Source organism: Clupea harengus, chromosome 1, assembly GCF_900700415.2.
Source record: "Clupea harengus chromosome 1, Ch_v2.0.2, whole genome shotgun sequence".
NCBI classification, from domain to species: domain Eukaryota; kingdom Metazoa; phylum Chordata; class Actinopteri; order Clupeiformes; family Clupeidae; genus Clupea; species Clupea harengus.
In genome coordinates this window covers 26,047,400-26,070,208 of record NC_045152.1, presented here as the reverse complement: position 1 = coordinate 26,070,208, position 22,809 = coordinate 26,047,400, and the positions used below count along the sequence as shown (strand labels likewise).

Genomic DNA, 22,809 nt, shown 5'->3' with positions numbered 1-22,809 from the left:
GTCCGCACCTGTGGTTGTTGCGCTGGTGCCACGCTCGAGGTTTCCATGGCGACGGCCAATAAGGCCATCTTGGAGAGCACCAGATCAGCCCCCACCCCACCCTACCCCAACCCGGATCCCAGTGCTTCTGCTCAGAGTCTCTGATCTGGGGCCTGTGCACTGCACTGCTGCTGCTGGTGTTTGCACAGCTCCAGTGGCCCAGGAGACTCACAGACTGAAATAACTCTGGCTGCTCTGACGGAGCCCTCGGCTGTCTGCCTCTCTGTGTGCGGAGCTGCCTCAAAGCCTCCATCCTGTCAGCTGTCTTATGGCATGTGGAACCTCCGGTCTGTTGGCAATGCCTCCAGCCTTATATCCTGTCTGCCTGCCTGCTGTCATTTCTTTGAGCTTACTTGTGTGGCTCTGAGGTTTCTTGCTGTCTGCAATTTTTCTCTGGTCTTTTCTGTCCGTCTCCATCACCGTGTGCACGTGTGCCTCTCCTCCTCCTCTCCTCCTTCTCTGCTCCTCCTCTCCTCCTCCTCTGCTCCTCTTCTGCTTCCTTCCGCTCCCCTCCGCATGACTCCCAGCTCCACAGCTCTGCAGTCTCTGATGCTCCTGAAGCCACTGATGGCAGCTCTGGAGGCCCAGCAGAAAAGCACCACCCCTCCCCCCCATGTCATTTCATGTCCCAAGCATCTCCTTTCATTCATCACAGACATCTTGTTTTCATTGCTTAAGGAGGGAGCTTTTGAGTTGGACATTGAGTTAAACTCATCTCAGTTTTTTTTGTTTGTTTGTTTGTGTCATCTCTACTTTTGGAATTATGGTTTGTTATGGTTTTTCATGTCATTATTTGAAATGTCATCATGCACATTGTCCATTGTTCATTTTTTGGTTGTTTCTTATTTGTTGTGTCTGCTTTTGCTCTTGTTTTGTTTTTTTTGTCATTGGGTGCCCTGCTACCATGCGCATGTTCAGTTGACCAACGGCTTTGAGCACTACGGGCTGCCGGACTCTCTCTACCTTGCCGGGGTGGGCGGCAGCAGCAGCATCTTCCCCTCCTCCTTCCCTCCCCCCGCCTCCCCCTCGTCCTCCTCCTGCTCGTCCTCCTCCACCCTGCGCTCCTGGTCCCGGCCCAACTCCGCCCTCATCCCCGACTACCCCCACTACTGCACCCTGGGCCCCAGCATCATCCCCTCATCCAAGGTCCCCAGCTGGAAGGTTTGTTCTCCGTACTCATCGCACTCCTCCGTTCTCTTCACACACACCCCCCCCCCCCCCCCCCCCCTCCCCTCTCTCATCGGGCTGAGGCTGGAGTTGCCAGGTGCCAGACGCCTCCGTGCAGTTTAGAGATGCTCAGCATGAAGAACTAAACTTTGTGGAGGTGGTGCAATGTCTCAATGTGTGTGTGTATGTGTGTGTGTGTTTTCTCTAGGACTGGGCCAAGCCTGGGCCATATGACCAGCCCGTGGTGAACACGCTGCGTAGGAAGAAGGAGAGAGTGGAGTCGACACCTGCTCCGGCTCAACCAGCATTAACCAGCAACTCTACCGAAGAGCCACCGCGAGCTGGCCGCGCCGCCGTCGCCACCACACCAAGGGTAAGGCCAACACAGGTTCACAAACACCCTGATTCATGCCACCACATGCGCATATGGGGTACAAGATTATTTTGGACCAGCTGGTTGTAAGGCAGTTGTAAACAGTCAGAGGGGGAATGTCAGTCAGTTACAGTTTCAGAAAAGCCAACATCAAATGGGGCTATAAGGAGATCAGGGGGAGCAGCCTACTACTAGGGTTTAAGGCCACACTCGAAGGGAAACTGTGGGATTTTCAACCTGGGTCCTGTTTTTAGATCTTTTTGGGTGCAAACCTTTACTAAGGACAATAATAATCTAAATCGGTCCAGTATTGAGTCAGAGTGTGTGTGTGTGCGTGTATGTATCTGTGCGTGCATGTAACTATGAATGTAAATGTATTCTTTTATGTAATTAATGTCAGTGGCCAAACCGCTTAAATGGAGTTTCAGTCTGACTAATTCAGTTGTGTGTCTGTGGCTGTGTGTGTGTGTGTGTGTGTGTGTGTGCGTGTGTGTGTGCGTGTGTGTGTGTGTGTCCGTGTGTGTGTGTGTGTGTGCGTGTGCGTGTGCGTGTGCGCTTCCTCCAGCCTGCGGAGGACTCAGACCCCCATGCGGAGCTGGCGCTGGCCCTCTCCTGCGGCCTGCAGCTGGACACACACACCCAGGGCTCCAGCAGAGACTCCCTGCAGTGCTCCAGCGGCTACAGCACCCAGACCAACACACCCTGCTGCTCCGAGGACACTATCCCCTCACAGAGTAAGGCCATCACACACTCAGCCACATACACGCTGTCACGCAACACATGCAAAACATCTGCTCAAACACACAATACTCGGACAGTAACATATAGGCACTGTCATTTTCTCGTTCAGCATTAAACATCAACACTCACTCTTACACACATATACAGTACATACAAAGCAATTCTTCAGAGGGTGATGCAAGCACACTCAGACACTCAATAGACATTCATGCATATCAGAATATGCATCCGCTTAAACATAATTTACACACGCACAGCCATACTGGCTTCTCAGCTGCGACACTGTCTAAGCAAATGACTCATCTGGTTTCTGGTGCCTCCTATTCAGCTTGTTCAATCAGAGGTCTTCTGCTCACAGAATTGACCTAACAAACTTGACCTTAGAGAGCACCACCTTGGAGGCTATTCCCCCCACACACTTTACAGTACCCTGATATGAGTCAGTAAGGCTCAACAACCTACAGCCCCAAGGACATGCATAGATGAAGCATGCCTATATAGACGGCACAAACACAAGCATTCTACTGACCTGAGAATACCAGTACAGTGACATGTACAGTACATGCCTTCATTCCCTTTGCTAACATGAAGTCTCTGTGCTGCCTGTGTTTCAGTGTCCGACTACGACTATTTCTCCATGGGCGGGGAGCAGGAGATAGACCAGCAGGACTTTGACAAGTCCTCCACCATCCCCCGCAACAGTGACATCACCCAGTCGTACCGCCGCATGTTCCAGGCCAAGCGGCCCGCCTCCACGGCCGGCGTCCCCTGTGGCTCCGGCCCGGTCATCGTCACGCCAGGCGTGGCCACCATCCGCCGCACGCCCTCCACTAAGCCCTCAGGCCGGCGTGCCACCATCTCAGGAGGGGGGCCCATCCCCATCAAGACCCCCGTCATCCCATTCAAGACCCCCATGGCTCCTGACGCCCTGCCCGGCCTCTGCTTCAGTCAGGGCAGCACGGGCACCGAGGAAGAGGATCCCCCCAGCCCCGAGTCTCCTGCCTCGGTGGAGGGAGAGCAGCTGGGCATCCTGCCAGTGTCCTCCTGGAGCGGACAGGCCTCCACCAACCCCCCTGTCTCTATCGCCCAGGCTGGGAAGGGGACTGAAGGGCTGCTGGATGGGATGGACCCCTCAGACCCTCAGGGCGACACAATGCTGCTGGCTATCCGTCGAGGCGTCAAACTGAAGAGGGCTCCAACCAACGACCGTTCCGCCCCACGGATCGCCTGAGCGCACAGCAGAAGACCTCTGATCGAACAAGCTGAATAGGAGGCACCAGAAACCAGACGAGTCATTTGCTTAGACAGTGTCGCAGCTGAGAAGCCAGTATGGCTGTGTGTGTGTAAATTATGTTTAAGCGGACGTCATTGAATGAAAAGTGGGTTGGCCTGGGGGGTCGGGTTGACCATCACAATATTGTAGGCTCTGCTTTTTGGATTTGTTAGCTATGGTCAACCAATCAGTGGCAATGGTATGTTCAGTGTGAGTGCCATTTACCCAGGAAGCATTTGAGCTGGCCCATCCCAGAAGAGCAAGAGAGACTTGGGTTGGTCCAAGGGCAGGACGAACTCCATGGGGGGCCCTAGCGATTTGAAGGTGGACGAGGATGCCTCATTGGAGTTTTGTATATAAATCTATCACTGTTCTCTTTGTTTGTTGTCTTAAGCAGCTGACGCCATTACCTGGGGTGCCAAATAGTAAGTCATAGAGAATTGAATAAGTATGGTTGCGCAGGTGGCAGGTACCATCCTCTAGTTCTCATAACACGACCAGTTCCATTCTGCTGATTTCCAACCAGAACTCCCCTGTGGTACAGCAATTTTAATCATTCAGTTTTTAATCCAAGATCACTAATGTTCTGTTTCAAAGCAATATGCTGGCTCATAATTTTACATGTATATGCTTTAGTGGAAGATACGTGTAAAGTTTGTATGATAATGGTATAAAGTGGTAAGAGAAATGATCATCTGTGACCTGTATGCATATCTAAATAAGGATGAAAAAGATTTCAGATGGTGACACACTAAAGATTTTATTCACTGCTTGAGTTTATCTGTTTTAAGCAAGTTTTCTGTTCAATATTAGGAATGCATGCAGCCTTACCTCTGTAAACTGCTCATTAAATATAATGATGTTGTTTATCTCAAAATAAGCTATGATTTATTACACAAACATGAACTGGTTTGTAGTGATTTTCTTTTGTCCTTGCATCAGCTTTTAGTTTAGTTTTAGATGAGGTGAGCTGGTCAGGGAGGGATTTGCCAAACGTGAAACGCTAAAAGGTGAACCTCAGCCTCAGTGTGTTTTTAAATGACCCACTGGCTCTCATACCTCTGTTCTTGTTTTGTGGTGATTTTGATTTTGTACATAATGTAAATACTTTTTGTAGTTTTATAGGTTGACAAATAAAACTATATCTGTGTCCTGGCTCGGAATAGATTTTACACAGCTTAAAGCTTTCAAATTTAAGCAACAAGAATTAAAATGTGATATTAAAGCACAAATTACTAAAAACATTTAAAAAATATCCAAGATGATATTAAGGACCTGTAAATTATGTTGTTGACTTCATTGGTTTGTAGATTTCAGAGGTTGGCTAAGTTGAACTGAAGTTGGTCTGCATTAACAAAGCTGTTAACATGTTGTTAGCTCCCAGTGGGAATGCTGTGATGGGAGTATAGGTAATCACATATTTAGCATACACTTTATGAAATGCCTCATATTAAAGAAAACATGAAGTTTCAACATTTCCACGGACTGTTTATGTAAGCCAAAATCAGTGATTATAAGATTTTTTTAGATTTTTTTTTTTGCCTGCTCTGACCCTGGTTTGACTCCCCTCTTGCCGTTTAAAATGTTCCATTTTCGCAGATTCCATGGTTTATTTATTTATTTTTGATGTTTTAATCACAGCTTTAGCATCGAATTAAAAATAAATTGTGTTTAGACCTTTGTGTGAGTGATTTTATTTCCTTGTCAAGGATATACAGTGGGGAAAATAAGTATTTGAACCCCTGCCGATTTCGCAAGTTTGGCCACTTACAAAGAAATGTGTGATCTATAATTGTAATGGTAGGTGTATTTTAACAGTGAGAAACAGAATATCAACAAACAAATCCAGAAAACTGCATTTTATAACATTTATGACTTTATTTGTATTTGATGCAGAAAATAAGTATTTGAACCCCCAAGCAAACAGCAAGAATTCTGGCTCCCAATGACCAGTTATGTGCCCAAGAAGCACACAGATTAGTCCTCATTAGGCCTAACAAGGTACACCTGATCTCAACTGGTGACGTGTATAAAAGAAACCTGTCCAAAGAATCATACTTCACACCTTCAACCTCACCACCATGGGCAAGGCCAAAGAGTTGACCAAGGACGTCAGAGATAAGATTGTAGACCTGCACAAGGCTGGAATGGGTTACAAAACCATCGGCAAGCAGCTTGGTGAGAAGCAGACAACTATTGGTGCGATTATTTGTTAATGGAAGCAACACCAAACAACTGTCAATCGCTCTAGGTCTGGGGCTCCATGCAAGATATCCCCTCGTGCGGTATCGGTGATCATCCGAAAGGTGCAGAATAACCCAAGAACTACACAGGGGGAGCTTGTGAATGATCTCAAGGCAGCTGGGACCACAGTCACCAAGAAAACCATTGGCAACACACTACGCCGTAATGGTTTGAAGTACTGCAGCACTCGCAAGGTCGCCCTGCTCAAGGAAGCACATGTACAGGGCCGTCTGAAGTTTGCCAATGAACACTTAAATGATTCTAAGGAGGATTGGGAGACAGGATGTGGTCAGATGAGACCAAAATCAAGCTCTTTGGCATCAACTCGACTTGCCGCGTTTGGAGGGGGAAGAATGCTATATATGACACCATCCCCACCGTCAAGCATGGAGGTGGAAACATTATGCTTTGGGGCTGTTTCTCTGCCAAGGGTACAGGACGACTCCACTGCATCGAGGGGACTATGGATGGGGCCATGTAACGTGGAACATTGGGCTTGAACCTCATTCCCTCATTCCCTCCCATTGAAAACGCAACCTTAAGGATTTGGAGAGGATCTGCAAAGAGGAGTGGACCAAAATCCCACCTGAGATGTGTGTAAACCCAGTGACCAACTACAAGAAAAGTCTGACGTCTGTGCTTGCCAACAAGGGTTATTCCACCAAGTAGCCTACTAAGTCATGTTTTGCTAGGGGTTCAAATACTTATTTTCTGCATCTAATGCAAATTAAGTCATAAATGTTATAAAATGCAGTTTTCTGGATTTTTTTTGTTGACATTCTGTTTCTCACTGTTAAAATACACCTACTATTACAATTATAGATCACACATTTCTTTGCAAGTGGTCAAACTTGCGAAATCGGCAGGGGTTCAAATACTTATTTTCCCCACTGTATAGCTTGTCCAATTGCACAAGTCAATGAATCATTGAATCTGTGTTCAGTTCATGCATTGTCTTTTTACTGATCCTCCAGTCTGATATAAGAGATTTAGAAGCCTTTACTTGTGCTTTAAGAAGTGCTTTGCTAAAGTCTTAGGAAGTCATCTTTCAGACATATTTCAGTTATATACCATACACCAGAAACTATAGTTATGTTGATTTGTCAAAGTACAGTTTTCACACATTTTGTTCTAATTTTTGGCAGTACTTCCTGAACCACTAGTTCTTTGAATTCCTGGTGTGCATCCTAAACATATTTTCTAAAAATGGTGCACAGTTAATTCCAAATATAGTGTAATGTTTTCGCTCTTGGGAGACCAAGGGATAAAGATAAAGAACTAGCGGCCCTTTGTTCCCGGGTATAACAGGATAGTTAGCTCCCTAGAATATGAAGTTCACAGGTCTAACAGGACAGTTAACTCCCTAGAATATGATGGATTTGGATCTAACGGGATAGTTAGCTCCATAGAATATGAAGGATTTGGGGTCTGAGTGTTCTGCAACTGCTGCTAATATTTACAGATGGTGACCTTGAGCCATTCCCATGTTATTTGATTTGCTATTTAAGTACCACTATTATTCAGATATTATACAAATTGTTAAGAATAAAACTAGCTAATTCTTGTCTATGTGAGTGGCTAATGAGTCTAGTCACTATTTAAAGGTGATCAGTTCTACATTTAAAAAAATATATAAATAAAATGTATAGTAATAAAAACAATTCTGTATCTTTACCCATCCCTAAATACTGGTGGGAGATCATTTAGATCATTCTGCATTCAAAGGTAACTTTGGTCATTGCATTAAAAAAATTGTCCTGCCTAGCTCGAGTAGAACGCATATTCTATCAGCTCATCTACTGCAGTTCAAACTTTTCTTTCATATTGTGCCCCCTGGTGGCAAGAGCGTGTAATTAGTGACTTTCCTTCAATAAAGGCACACTCAAGCACCTAGTCACTCCAGCTTTGCACTGTTGAGCTACTAATGAAGTGTTTTCAGTGGCCAGGATGATGTTACTTTTGTAGAACTTGTGGTAATCAGTGCAGATGAAGGTTAAGCCAAATTGAATGTCAGCATAGATATGACAGGGACACCTTTATTCATTTACCATAGCATTGTTATTGTTGGCTAAATACGTCCTCCATGTCAGCCTACAGTAATTAAAGAAAGAAAACAAATTACTTTTCAGATTGTACTGGTGCTACCAGAGTTTAGGGAACATACTCTGTGTAATCTTGGTAAATCAATCAATCAATCAATTTGTTTATTTGATCAAGAGGGACAGTGTACATTCATGAACATTAAAATGTAAATGCACCCAATTATAGCCAAAAGGCTAGTTTCCATTGGCAGTCCCCCTGCCAGAGTGAAAAAGGCTATACAACCTAAAAAAGGCATTAACGTATATCAAACATAACATTGACAATAGATACAAAAAAATAAAATAAAATAAGATACAATAAAATGAAATACAATCCTAATATACAAGTTCTACTGCTTACCCACTAGTGATCACATTTTTGGTTATTTATCAACCATGTTTTGAGATTAAAACAGTTGAATGAGGTTGATTCTCTAATGTTCTGAGGGAGATGGTTCCATTCCCAGGCTGACCTAACTGAGAAAACCGACTGTCCAAATACACTTTTTTTTAAAGGAATATCACAGTCTCCTCTTGCTGCCCCTCGAGTAGCACTGGTTGCTGCTGTTCTAAACAAGACTAGGCTGCATAGTGGTGAGGGGGCCAGGTTAAACCGGATTTTGAACATTAAACAGCAGTTCTTAAATGTGATCAGGTTGTCCCAACTTAAAAGTCTGTACTTATGGAGGACTGACAGTGATGGTGTGATTTAGGTTTTTTGTCAAGTATTTTGAGAGCCTGTAAAATAGATACACTCCACAGCACAAATATGCAATAGGCCTAATTATAATTTTCCCAGGTCAATTCTTATTCCCACATATAGGCCACATATTTCCATCCTTTTTTCAAAGTGTCAAGGGCAATCAATGAAAATTGATGGAATTAAGGGCATTTCTCTGGGGTCATAGGGAATATCACAGGCCTGTACAGTTTCGCACTTATTGAATCTATCTGTGAACAAAATGTACTTATTAAGTAACGTTTTGATGATAGATGGATAGATGGTCGTTTGGCCTGTATGTTATTTTAAGGAGTTGATAGCCTAGTAAGGCTAGGCTTAGGCCCAATACAATTAAAACTGCATTATTGTATTATTATTGCACATTACATTTCTGTAACTGATATAAAAACACGAAAGAAAGACGTTAAAAACATTTTGTCACCTAAGCCTTTTAACCCCCTTTTTAAGTCTGTGATGGACCATTTGAACTTTCTGGCATCTTCACCTTTATAATTAAGAACATGATATTAAAATAAATGTGGGCAGGCCAAAGTTAATTTAACATTTATTAGTGGTTATTATGGGTATTTATGATATGTGTTTTCATCCCGGTTTTCATCGACGACCTTCCTGTTTTCATGACCTAGCCTTTCTAACCACGCCTACCGCCAATGACATCACAGTCCACACAGCCCGGATTCCAGTTTTTGCAATTGCTTTACATTATATATTTAGATTTTTTTCGTCGACATCTAGCCACGGCATGATTTCACTGGGTTAACGTACACTGGTTAAATATATTCAACGTAAGAAACCTACGTCTGTTTAATCGTCAGAGCCTACGTAAGGATCTGAGGTATCCAGTGGAAAATGAGAGGCGAGTTCAGCGTCCATCATCAGGGAGACAGACTTCGAGAATGGGACCTATCGCTAATGTTATGAAGATAAAGATATTGTATTTAGTGTACTGTAACTAACGATGTCCAATTCACTTAAGCCATATTAGGAAGACTATTGGATTTTCTGACTGAAAACGTAGCCTACCATCTTTTTACAGGTAGGCAAGTTACATCGTTGACAAGCTGCTGTTGTGATACAAATGCTAAAAATCATAGTGAGAAAGCTTCGAAACTAAAAGACAGTTACAACAATCTCATCTGTTAATATGTATGCATATAATATTGTGCTAAGAAGCTGAAATGATAGACGTGAATAGGCAACATGAGTGTTTTATGGTTTTCCTCGTAGGTTTCATGGATGCTACTGGCTCCATCCGCAAGATGTTGCCTTGTTTGTGGAGAGCCTTTCGACCAACCCTAACTCTGAGGACTGGAATATGTCCCGTTCCCGTGCGTGGGAACAGTTCACCTATCTATCGCAATACTACGTCCGGTATCCAAGTCTCTCACTTAGGTACCCATCCAATGAAGGAGCCGATGGAGCCTTTGACCTCTCCGGATGGAGCCCGGGATTTTATTTATAGCCTTCATCCAACGGAGAGAACATGCCTTTTGCGAGAACTCCACCGCTTCGAGTCTATCGCTATGGTTCAAGGTATGGAAGCCTAAAGTAGGCAAATCAGCCTATCTACAATAGTTAGGCGTGTTTATACTAATAATGGAAACTGCTGCAATGCAACTATGAAAGGCTGTGCAATTCACTTCATTGAGCAAAAGAGCTTCATGATTTATTTACGACTTGTGAAACACGAAGGGCATTTGAAGTAAGATGGTTAATGGACTATTCAAGACAGATATAAATGTACTGCAATCGATGTAGTAGGCTAAATGTTTTCTATAGAATTGACAACGTGATCACTGTAAAGCCGGTTACCAGCACAGCTGAGCCCTGTCATGCACACTGAGCACATTCTTTTTACTGTACTCTACCAGCATGTGCTTACTTCCGAGATTGGACACTGTCGTAGTCATCAGATCACCAGATGTGTTTTGTGCAGAAGTGTCATTCAAAGGAAAATATGGAGATGTTAGGAGTCACGATGCTGAAGACATCCTGATATTGCTCACATATTGGGTTACATAGCTGATGCAGAAGGACAAAACATCTCTTTATCTCTCAAACAGACCTATTGACATAAAATTCTAATTTCTCTCCTTGATAGAGCAATTGGAGATGGCACCTCCAACCCCTGCACAACTTAGATACGGTACGAGTATGCATGTTTGTGTTGACCTAAGTGTATGTACTGTATCTGTATGTGTAGCACTGATCCAGTGTGCCGTGTCAGTCAGAAGTGAGTTCATAGTTGTCTGCCGCAAGAGCACCATTAGCACTTTTCTTATAGACCAGAAATAATGGGAGAGTTTCTTTTGAATGCCATCTGAATCTGCATGCTGTAAATTGACCTTTGGGCTAACACCAGCAATTAACCAACAGTGATTCTCAGTTATTTACTGTGTTATATAGAGTTCACCTACCTAGACATATCTTACGTCGTTTCAACTTCTGTAACTGTTGGTCACTTTTTACAAATGACTTCAGTCACAGTTGTAGCACTAGCTGTATTTCACGTCCTTCCCAGATTCCAACTCTCCCACGGTGTAGTTGAACACTGAGTCAGCACATTGATTTGCATGCTCTATCACTCATATAAATAAGGGGTGACTCCCAGTGGCGTACTAAATGCAATTCCATGTAATGTGATTACATTGCCCTTGCCTTCTATTAATAGCGTTGTCACATCCCTACATATGATTTAGAGCTAGACTCATTGTGTCTGAACATGTATCCTACTTCTTCTCAGAGGTGATTTAGTGTAAATTGATTCTGTCTCCTTCATCATGCAGCCTTTGCATGAAGGGCTATCGATGTGAACTTGACTTTCTTTCACTCCTTAGATGAGTGTGGAAACATGTGTTTTGTTATTGTGTCTCATGTGTTTGGCTTACAGTAAAGCTTTTTAGCAGTTATCTCTTGTATGTGGCAGCAATTAAATTTTACCCCTTGATGATGAGGTAAAATGCACTGCAAATTGTTGCCACATTCAAATGTCCAGTAATGGGTTTAGAAATGCAGTGTTGTTGCCTGACAGACCATGAAGCCTGTAAAATGGTCCACCAAAGCCCCAGCCTGATACTGTGCTGTACGTATCTTAGCAACAGCATCATTCGTGGCCAATAAGCTGTGATTTTAGTTCAACGTGTTCTTATGCATTTACTCTCTCTTTCTTATGTATGTGTGTATGTGTCTTGTCAAGGAGAATCATAACGGTCTTAATATAATCAAGGTAATTTATTTCTGCTTCTTAATTTCAGTCATTTTCCACAATGCTCTTCCCTTCGTTGGGTTTGGATTCTTCGATAACGCCATCATGATTGTTGCAGTAAGTCAAATATACCTTAATTACTACTTTAATCATGTTACTTCATCTCTAAAGTCATTAGTCACAGTTTAACCCCAAGCATCACTGCTTTATATAGGAACACAGGTAGCAACAAATATCAAAAGGTAAATCTGGAAAAGTATAACTCCAAAGACTATGTAACATCCATTCAGTATTTGGAAAAAGTTACAAATGAATATGCCAAATATTAAATGAAGTAATAAACAAAAACATATTTTTGTTGCAGGGGACCCAGATTGAACTTTCAATAGGCGTCGTCCTTGGGATCTCCACTATGGCAGGTAAAGAATGGATATACAGTGTCTCTGCTACAGGAAACTGAAAAAAAGACTTGCTGTCATTGTCAAATAACATGTTTCATGAACACAATTGTTTCATTGTGTACTTGTGTCTCTATTATGTGAATCTCTCGTCAAATCATAGTATGCATTAGGCCTAAAGGGTAAAAAATCAATGGAAAATCAATCAAGCGGCAAAATGTCATCTAAATTATTGTTGTATAAAAGCTATTCATGTAATGCAGTTCGTTTCCAGTTACTGTACCACAGGTAGGCCTAACACTCCGCATAGATTGATCCTGTTTTCTCCCTCAACCTAGCTGCGGGCTTTGGAAACCTGGTATCAGATCTGGCTGGACTGGGGTAAGCATGATACTAGGGCCCTTTTTATACAGTCTATATGTTTTTATGAAGATAATGAATTGTTATAGTAGTTTTATTGTAAACTGATCTTATGGTCGATGGCTCTTATATTTTTTATAAGACATAGGAGTTAAATATCCTTAAAGGAGTTAGTACACGTAGAGGGGTTGACAGACAATCTGAAATCTGAAGAGATGACAAGGGGTAATTGCCAAGCATTCATACTTGGTTGATCAAAGAAATGTGATTGTTGTTTCACAAAGAAGCAGGATATCACTGCTTCCTCTGTGCTTTGTTCCTATCAATACGCGTTGGCAGAGTAAATCTGTGGGTTTATTTTCCATAGTCAATAATATTCAAATGCCATAGAGTCTTTTATAATCTTAGTGTATACTACCCATCTATATCTTCTGTCCTTACTAAGGTATGGTTGTTAGCTAACTTTATTGTGGTTTATATTGGCTGGTTATGGTAGTGTAATGTATATTCAGGGTAGCTTAGAGCTAGTTGAGTCAGTCATGTTTACTCTGCAGGTAACAGTCATTTGTCTTGTTGCTGTGTGTAGTCTTGCAGGTTATGTGGAAGCTATGGCCGCCAGGATGGGTATGAAGATACCGGAAATGAGCCCCAAACAGTCAGACATGTGGCAGACACGAGTCAGCTCTCATTCCGTAAGAACCCGCTCTCCTTTTAAGTCTCTCCATTTTCCCTTGTGTCATTCACACTGCCCCAGGCTTTGTCATGGGTTAGCATATTCAGTTCTGCTTCCTACAATCAGTTCCTTAGTTTTGCTGACGCTGACAGAGAGGAATTTCCTGTCACACCCCCCATCTCAACTCCTTGCCTTTGTCCTTATATGCGGCAGTAGTGTTATTTGTGATCACACCGACAGAGTAATGTGTCTTTGGACAGCTTCAGTACTCAAAGCTCTGAAAGAATGCAGTAGGTCTGAGGAACACTGCTCTGGGGTCAGCGGTTATTATCGTGGCTATAATCACACATAACATCTAATGCCTGAGTTAATGCCCCATAATGACTGGTAACAGTGAAGTTCCATGAAAGCAATGTTTATCTACGCAATTTTAATCCGTCTACATAATAGGTCTGTGTATAAACCAATATTATGTACATATTGTGGCTTTGTTCATTGTATGTATGAACCTTTCCTGAAGAGCAAATACTCTACTTGCTACTACTCTAACCCAATCTTCTTCTGTGTCTCCTAGGGAAAAGCCATTGGAGTAGCCATAGGCTGCATCCTGGGCATGTTCCCCCTTCTCTTCCTTAGCGATGAGAAGAAGGCTGGAAAGGACAGTACTCAGGCCTCTGTGGACTCCAAAGCTAGCTGAATAGCCTTTCCATGGCTACCTTTTTAAGGACTTGCCTGTAAAGAGAAGAAGACTACTGTGCACATAAAGAAGAGCAGCATAGGTCTCGAACAGCCAACATAATATAGATAGATTCAATTAAACTCCAATACTACATGCATGATTTTAATGACAACCTTTACATCTCAATCTCATAATCTCTAACATTTTAACAATTTTTTTAAATATCAAATAGGAGCACAAAACTCTGCCACCTTTGTCTGAATTGTATTTACATGAAGTGTACTGTGCAATCTAGAAATAGCCTTATTAGCTCCTTTATTTTGAGCTGTTCTAGCCAGCATGCTACTGGAATTAGTGTAAAATAGGATAGACGTGAAGCTTATGAGCAGTTTTTAGAGTAGAATTTAAACATGTCTGTGTGACTTCCAAATACATCATGGAAACATCTGCTGTATAGTGCTTTATTTGCTGTGCAAGAATGTTTATAAACATTAAATAATAATCAGACATTGATTCATAATACTTTAAAATAAGGGAATGCTTCAGATGTGATGCCATCATTTCAAGTTCAAATTCCCCTTCAATGCTCTTGTGCTATGATATTTCACCCGGCCTGGGTACAGTTCCTGGGTACAGTTCCTTAAAGCCCTATTATGCGAGAATTGGTATTTTTTGCTTCAGAGCTCCCCCTAAAGTTGCGGAGTGTAGTTCACTTTTAACCACTGTCATAAATACAAATTGTGCTTCAAGACCCCCTAATGGACAGTGGTACACGTGTATTTGTTGACAAGCTGAAAGATATGGAACCGGCAAAGACAACGCCAGAAGCCAAAGAAGCATGTTGACTGACAAGGTAGCTTAATATTACAAGATTTTACACAAATATGACTCTGAATAGTTTTATTTATTGTGACATCGGAAATGATAATAAATATAATAAATAAGGATAAACACAACAAATGCCTTCAGCAACAACAAGACCCCTCCTTTGACCCAAAGACGAAACAAGACCCCTCCCCGTCCTGTTCGTCCCGTTCATTTTTCAATAATGACCACCAGACTATACATTATCCCTAGTGTACTGTGTACACATTTTACATAATGGAAGTCAAGAGTTTTTATTTGCTGTATTCACTTAACATAACAAAACCTTCTAATTTCCATTGACCAAAAACTTATGATTCACAATACAACTGTAAAATTGTAATGTTAAAGAAAAGGTATATGAAGCAAATTATTTCATCTACCACAGTATAAAGTCAACCTGGAACCCTCATGTCTGAAAATATTGTATTCTTTTCAGGTGCCCCAAAATCTTATTGGTCAAATCGTTTCATGCTGCTTCATACCATTTAGAAGAAGTCATTGAGATTTATTTACAAACTACAAATGTAGGCTTCAGAGAGAGAGAGAGAGAGAGAGACCAGTAGATACTAAAAGGATACTATGTGCTGGTGTTTCAGGTGGTTTGATTCATCGTAGTTATATAGTTATATGATAGTTACATCGATCAATATCGATCAGATATTAAAAATGTCACAGAAAGGAAAAACCTGGATTGTTTCAGTGATGGCCACTGAGCAAGTACACATGACACACCAGAAATCACAACATACAGTCAAATAGGTTTAATAATCTTTTGTAAATCACAATTGTGTTTGTAATGTTGTACATACCAGAGGAGACAAGATATTAAAACAAATTTGAAAAACATTGAAAATCTTTTTAAAGGGCCATGGGTCATATATTATTCTGTTTTACTCATCAACAGTATTAGCAACCCATACATGTGTAGTATTTCATTAATACATCCTTTTTTATGTCAAGTTTAAAATATCCCTTTTCCCTACACAAAATAAGAATGTATACATTGTTTGTGTAGAATTGTGTACAATTCTTTGTGGTGTGTAAGTGAAAAGTTACTACTATTGAAGGTTTTCAGAAAACATACTTTACTTCCGGGAAAGTGTCCCTGCTTTTTCCATAACTGTATATTTGTGACTCATGATTCCTCCCCAGTTTTGACAAAACATGTTTGGTGTTCTGACAGATCATACAAGGCCAGTATTTCCCAAACTCTCTTTGGCATTTAGACTTGACTGTGGTGGGCCTTTATGGTCTTGTTAACCCTACCCATGATGACACTAGAGAGCAGTTCCACCTGCTGGTATTCTAGTGTCATCTGGAGCAAAGCATAGAGTGCCATGGACAGCTCCCGACTGATTTACCTCACAAGGTCTTTTCTGAACTTCTTGACATCAGCAATTTGGTCATCCTGCTGAAAGGGTCCCTTTGTTTTTTTTCTGCATTTGGCTCTTCTCCTGCTCAACAGGTCCTTCAGTAAATAGCAGAACTCCTTATTGAAGTCATCTGCAGTGGCCATAAGAGCATCAGAGGCACAGCCTGCCCTCTGAGCCTCATATTCTGCCCTCATAGCGCTGGTGATGCTCTCTGGTTTTCCCATCAATATCTGGGGAACGTTGTTATCAAGGCCTTTTGTGATTCTTGAAAGCAGCTGCGGTTGATTCTTTCCATTACACCTAGTCTCAATTGCCCTTTCACTTATCTCCAGGAATGTCTTTTGAAGTGAATACTTATTGATGTCTTCTGAAGTGAATCCTTGGCAAAGATGACTTTTGGTTCATGGATTGAGGTCATCTCCATCATCAGAGTTTGTAAAGGTTCATGTCAAAAGTGTCTTTTCATGGCTTTCTTAAATTTGTTCTCTCCCGACTCCTTCTCGTCTTTCTCTCTCACCTCACATTCTCCCACAGATTCTGAAATTGTGTTCTTGCTGAGAACATGTGGTACATGTGTGAAAATATCCTTTAGTACATTCACTGTGTCTTTTCTTGGAAAGAATTCCATCGTGGAATGTTTAAAGCTTCTTCTTCTCAATTATCTTGCGGGTCGAGTCACCTGGCACATTAGCAGTAATGCCAATACACAATGAAGCAACCTTATCATTCTTCCAGGAATTAAAATAAAACTCTAGTAGCGAGGGCCGCTATCCCTGTCAAGATGTCACGATATGCCTGTTTTGTAAGAATTCCATAGGGGCCCCCCAAATTCATCAGAGTAAATCCAATGTCTCTATGTTTAATTCCTGCTCAAATCTGTGTTGCCCCCAAACCTATCATTGCCAATCATTCTCAGGGGAAACTGAGACTTTCCCTGGCACCAAATACTTTCTCCAGGCTCAGCTGATACAATTTGTACATCCAGCCCTTTGTGGAACTATAGCAACGTTTGACCCTGTAACATTTCAGTTGTATTATAACTAAGGATTAAGCCTACACACTTTCAAAGCAGATTCTTTCTTGTTTGAAGTAATTGATCTTCAAAGTCTGCATGTTCACAGACGTCTTTGATAAAAGTGAACTCATGTGCTCCTAAAAACTTTTTTTTAAATGAAATGATGTATTAATTAAGAGTTAAGAATAATATTGTTAAGTTAAGAACAATATTAAAAGGATGATAAATGTAACAGTGCATCTGTTTATGATGTAAATATTAAAGCAGTAGTAAGATGTTTTGTCTTCAAACTGTGAATACTAAAAAAGCTGTCTAGATCTCAGCTAATCCACGCATTAATGAAGATACAATGAAGTTGAAGTTTCTACCTTGACCAGGAACAATACAGTTGTTAGTGCCTCAGGTAACAGCATGGATGGAGAATTGATCGCATAGACTTACTTTTAGCTACTGCTGCCAGAAATCCAGTCCTCAGTCTTGCTCTCTCATCTGTTCATCTTTAAACTTAGTGTGAGGGGTCAAACTCAGCTTTTATGAGGCAAGATTATCTCTCTATCTGGATTTACTGGAATATCATATCTAAATAATCATCCATGCCCTCCACTTCATAAGCACAAACATAATGATATTGGCAACAAGAGTTCACATCCCACTCTATAGAATGCTAAAAGGTTTTTTTAACAGAAGTGCAATATCTGAGGAGCTGTGACCGTTAAGGAGTGCAGGGACACACTCAAACACATGAATACACTGAATAGTTAAAAGTACAGCAGACTCTATACATAACAATGTACAGTACAAACAGACACACACACACACACATCTATCAGAAAGCCAAACAAAAACCTATAGAACCCTCCATCCTTGACATGACATGATCCTGGATCCATATAAATTAATTTGAAGATGATAAGGAATCATGAAACATTAAAATTGCACCATAAGTAACGAAAAGAAAACAGTTCAGACGCATTCTATGCATGCCATTTATTCCATGAATTTTCATGCATGTGTTTATATTTTACAGCCTTTCAAAATGTAAACATAGGAATGCAAAAACTGTTACAACATACTGAGATTTAAACAATGTCCAGGAGTACTGGGAGTACTTCTCACTGTTCCTTCAGAATAGCCACATTGTTGTAATGTACAGACAACAGTGGGATAAATCCTGTTATTTTCCCAAAAGCTGATGGATAGATTTATAGCAAACTCTGCCTGAAAATGTAAACAATTATTTATATTCACATTATAACACTCACTAAATGTATACATATTTGTGCTACATTATCATAAATCATTCGTTTAAAAAGTTAAGTTTTGTAATGTACTTTTATACAACACAATCGTAGCGTAGCTGATTTATAATTGCCTTCTTGGCCTGCCTGGCCCAAGTGCCCACAGTGAGTGTCTCTAGAGCATCACTTAAGCATCACTTCATTTGTTGATTACACTACAATAAACAAACACTCTACAGATTATCTCATTCCACTCCATATTTTCTCAACCAGGTTAGTGAAGTCATGCATTGGCTTTACAATCTTTTTTTTTAATGAGTCAAAGAAGTCGGGTTGTGTTTAGTGTTCTTCATTGTATGCCACATCACATGTCAAAATCATAAATATCTGGTAGGAGACCTCCTGGTTTATTAAAAGGCTGAACATAGAAAATGACAAACCACTTGGTGTCTAAGTTAGGAAATTAATTTAAATCTTTCAAACAGGTGAACTAAGCAGGCGAGTGAATATCTAAATCAATGATTTTGCATAAAATTAAAAAAAAACATGATTGGTTGATAATAGCTTGTTAAAGTAACCAATAACATCAACTTAAAGGAGTGTCAAACAAAAAACTGTCCCTTGTCCAACACTGTGACACAATACCATAATAGATCCGAGGGCAAAGTTCCTCCTCGTCCTTTATGAGTCACTTCCAGTACATGGCAAGCTACGGTCCCTCTGTTTTATTCATTGCCTGTGGAAATAAGATGGTTGCCTTATGTGGAGAAGAGCTGAGGTATGTGAATTTAAGTCAGAGCAGGAAGTAGCTGTTAGCATAAAAAAAAAGGTTCCAAGGCTGGCCTGGGGAAGAGGAAGAGTTACCTGTTTGAAGAGTTGGAGGCCTAGATAATTTGTGGCCATAGACCTCAGATTGGTGCCACCGCCCACTTTACAGCGCACATAGCCATATAAATTGGCCCACTGTAAGGCCACACCCATGATTACGACTCCCTGTATACAAAAAGAATTAGAACCGTCAGAACCGAGTTAAAATAGAAGACCTTAAACCAATACACACTTATTAAATAAGTGTTTGCCATTTTGATTCAGACACTACTGTCCTCTGGTTTGACTCAAGGAATTATTGATGGGAAGGAATAAGGAAGCTTACCAACCACTTGATCCTGAAGGAGATGACAGTGCTGAACACAAAAATTACCCAGAGGATTGGACACACAATCAGACCCAGCCAGAATATCCTTGATTCAGAATTTGAAACGGTCTTTCTACTGGTTTCCTATAAGAGAAACATTGTGGCTTTATACAGATGCAATTACAATGCCTAAACATACTCTTGTAAACAAATTGTTTATTGTCCTTTTCTTAAGTTTAACTCTCTCAATCTCTGGAAAGCCTCAAGGCACATTTCAAAGTGGAGAAGAAACTATGCTAAACTGTGTACTCAGATACAGATACCTTGAGTAACACATGAGACAGAGCCAGGTCCTTGAGGTCAAAAGTTATAACTACAGAACATTATATTGTACCTTTCTAGCTTCAAACACCCACTGGCTCTTGCCATCCTCATCTACCTGGTTCCACCATCTTAGGCCCACCAACAACCGGCCAGTCACATTCTGAGCAGGGAACAAAGCAAGAGATGATGGTAAAGAGAGCCTGAGAGAAACTACTTGATATTGAATAAATGTTATCCCTTTCCACATTAACAACAAATGTACCCTCCCAGTGTAAAACATTTCGGATACATAAAACAAATAATTTTCATAAAATTGTCTGGACCACATTGGTTTTACTCTAGCTCAGCCAACCTTAGTTGTGTGCGTGGCATATAAAAACACATTTTACCCTGAAAGTGCCCTTGACACTCACCTTGACAGTCCAGAAGTCACATGACAGGAGGAGGATGATGGTTACCATGCACACTATGAAGCTACCGCTTAAGAGCTCACACAGAAGATAAACCAAAATGGCCATGGTGCGGAAGAAAAGGTGAAAAAAAGATGCCAGAGGGTGCCTGAATTAGAAGGAATTTGCAGTCATATATTTATCATAACACAAAAGATAAATGCCCAATCACTTCTGTAACATCCTAAAATTCCCTCCTGAAATAACAAAACTCTCAGACTGAATTCAGAAACTCATTTACACCCCTGTATCATTTGTATTACACACTAAAGTAGCCCTTTTGGTATTGAATGGTTGAATGCAAATGATGAGGGGATGGAAAGGGAAAAGACTGAGAGCTTGTGGTATGGCCTTGTACTGTACATCACAGAAGTGGTCATGAGGAGCACATTGGGAGGGATGAACACAACTTAGAATGTTACTCCAGTTGATGATTTACTGATAAACTCATGAAGCCTGAATGGCTGTCGACTGCAGTTTTTTTTCTCACACATAAGTATTGCGCTTTCAAAACTCTGCACACAAATCACAAAAGCACTTACCTAACATTTTCTACTGAATGAAACACTGTGTTCAAAATTCTATCCCTTTTTAAAACCGCATTTTTGCATATTTAAATGGTTTAGACATTTTCAATCCCTACATACACATTAGCAGTGTGGTCAATTACAACACTGCTATCTTTGTTAGGCTGATGCCTTTTGCAGCTAATGATACTCTGCCCTTCATAGAGCATTCTTCTACTTCCACACAGTGTAATTTATTTTTGTTCAGTTTTCCAAAACAGAGTGGGCCAAAGTGTTGTAAATAGACAGTGCGCCTTTTGCCTGTACGGTGCTACAATGTACAGAATATAAAATAGTTTGTTGAAAAAAGATCATTACAGACCACTGAAATACATTTAGTTAACACATAAATGCAAGGCCATTTAGGATGCTAAGGGGTGTAAGACCCTTGTATAGTTTATATGTATTGTCTCTCTGAGTGAAAAACGTAAATTCTAAATTGTCATGGTATATATAAAAATAAGAGTGTAGCAAAGAGTGCCACGGTGCAAGTGTGAATGAGAAGAGCCTTCGGAAAACAGTACTCACTTGATTTTAGATTTCCTCTGACTGACATCGTTTTCATCTTCATGAAAAAGGGGCACATCGCCCTCTAGAGAGTCCTTTTGATACAAACATTTTACACGTGAGTCGAGCACAGTGTGCAGGTGCTTCCTTAACCCTTTCGTCTCTACACCAAAACGGTACGAGTTATAATAAACCCGCAAAGCTTTTCCACTAGTACCGGGTGGGGCTACGGCGGTAGCTTATTTGACAAAATCTTGTGAACAAATTGCAGCGCAAGGCTAAAGTTGTGGAGCTGGTTTTATTTATTGGATTTTTTGGACTATTTTAGGCAACAAACCGAACAAACATTCCAGAACATGACAAAAAACATTACATATGAAGTTAACGATTTCATCTTAGGCTACCGCATTCAGACAGGGGAGGAACGCTCGTGCTTACCTGTCTTAACATTTCTCTTGTAGTGAAAGCAAGAAACTTCCTGGTGACGTGTATGTAAACACAGTTAAAATCCCAGCGTTCCTTGAATGTTTGAGATCCAGATCATTCTGCAGCCTACTGCCACCTGCTGTTGCAACCATGCACAATGATGTTATTTCACGGAGCCAGTCTTTTTACATATATAAAGAAATGAAGGTACTCTCGTGCCTTGAATTGGAAGTGTACACAATATCTATATAATTACCTTTATCAAAGGTCAATGTAAATTAGGCTCTGTATCTTCATTCACTCCAAAACGACCCTTAAATTCACTCTATATAGTTTCAACCTATCAAGTAGGCTATTTGAGTTGTGTAGCATGTATATTTCTGGGTTTATTCATCAAGGGATTGTTAAGGAAGGACATTTTTTTTTTAAACATCCATAAAATAAATGAAATTTTCTTTCACCGGTGCTTGGGATGACCTGTATTTGAACAGTATATATTTTTTGTGGTGTGGAATTGTTTATTAAACAGTAATATATATATATATATTATTTTTTTAATATATATATATATATATATCCCAAAAGTAGCCTTCCAGACTGTTCTGAACTACCTAAACAGCTCCAATGGCTCTGGAGAGATCTGGAAATTTTATTTGCTTTTAAAAAGCGTGTATTCCAGTAATGTTCTCAGAACTCTAAACAGACAACTACCCCCTTTTTTCGCTGACTGTCTGTCTTATGTGAAAAGCTACATGATATCTTTACCAAAAGTCTAATATTTTCCCATTGGCCTTCAGTATGATGCCATAAGCTCACTAACTCTTTCCTATACCTACACTAGATTTTCTTTATACCTTCAGAGCAGTATTATTGATGTTACATACACAATTCTGTCCAGATGGTAATCATATTATTTAATCCATTTGCTGCTGGG

The 22,809-nt window shown here is 40.8% G+C and overlaps 3 protein-coding genes across 4 annotated transcripts in view; 2 read left to right on the top strand and 1 right to left on the bottom strand.

Moving 5' to 3' along the window:
• The window catches only part of LOC105899269 (protein MTSS 1-like), a 30,456-nt gene extending 25,189 nt beyond the window's left edge, over positions 1-5,267 (top strand). For both annotated transcript variants that reach the window (XM_031573582.1, XM_031573573.1), the window contains 4 exons: positions 958-1,200; positions 1,415-1,579; positions 2,145-2,313; positions 2,935-5,267. In XM_031573582.1, the coding sequence (XP_031429442.1) occupies positions 958-1,200; positions 1,415-1,579; positions 2,145-2,313; positions 2,935-3,551 (1,194 nt within the window). In that variant the 3' untranslated portion in view covers positions 3,552-5,267. The remainder of the gene's footprint in view (positions 1-957; positions 1,201-1,414; positions 1,580-2,144; positions 2,314-2,934) is intronic.
• Positions 5,268-9,286: 4,019 nt separating this feature from the next.
• On the top strand, positions 9,287-14,484 carry LOC105899303 (transmembrane protein 65-like). Its single transcript, XM_012826467.3, has 8 exons — positions 9,287-9,696; positions 9,888-10,193; positions 10,762-10,806; positions 11,915-11,982; positions 12,230-12,284; positions 12,602-12,644; positions 13,210-13,315; positions 13,871-14,484. The coding sequence occupies exons 2-8, from the start codon at positions 9,893-9,895 to the stop codon at positions 13,991-13,993; spliced, it is 741 nt and encodes a 246-aa protein (XP_012681921.1). The 5' UTR covers positions 9,287-9,696; positions 9,888-9,892; the 3' UTR covers positions 13,994-14,484.
• A 3,718-nt stretch (positions 14,485-18,202) lies between these two features.
• On the bottom strand, positions 18,203-22,028 carry zgc:112148 (uncharacterized protein LOC550424 homolog). Its single transcript, XM_012826432.3, has 7 exons — positions 21,888-22,028; positions 21,471-21,544; positions 20,341-20,485; positions 19,998-20,087; positions 19,622-19,747; positions 19,333-19,461; positions 18,203-19,204 (listed from the first exon to the last, which is right to left on the bottom strand). Exons 1-7 carry the CDS (start codon positions 21,897-21,899, stop codon positions 19,178-19,180), a joined length of 603 nt encoding a protein of 200 aa, XP_012681886.1. The 5' UTR covers positions 21,900-22,028; the 3' UTR covers positions 18,203-19,177.
• Between the last annotated feature and the right edge of the window lie 781 nt (positions 22,029-22,809).

What these genes read in the sequence shown, in the direction of transcription:
- LOC105899303 (XM_012826467.3), top strand. Translation starts at nt 9,893, where the DNA reads ATGGATGCTACTGGCTCCATCCGCAAGATGTTGCCTTGTTTGTGGAGA. An exon ending in GTCTATCGCTATGGTTCAAG is followed by an intron (nt 10,194 to 10,761) that starts GTATGGAAGCCT and finishes TCTCCTTGATAG; the next exon opens with AGCAATTGGAGATGGCACCT. An exon ending in CACGAGTCAGCTCTCATTCC is followed by an intron (nt 13,316 to 13,870) that starts GTAAGAACCCGC and finishes TGTGTCTCCTAG; the next exon opens with GGAAAAGCCATTGGAGTAGC.
- zgc:112148 (XM_012826432.3), bottom strand. An exon ending in GTGACTTCTGGACTGTCAAG is followed by an intron (nt 20,088 to 20,340) that starts GTGAGTGTCAAG and finishes TTCCCTGCTCAG; the next exon opens with AATGTGACTGGCCGGTTGTT. An exon ending in CCTTCAGGATCAAGTGGTTG is followed by an intron (nt 19,462 to 19,621) that starts GTAAGCTTCCTT and finishes TTTTGTATACAG; the next exon opens with GGAGTCGTAATCATGGGTGT.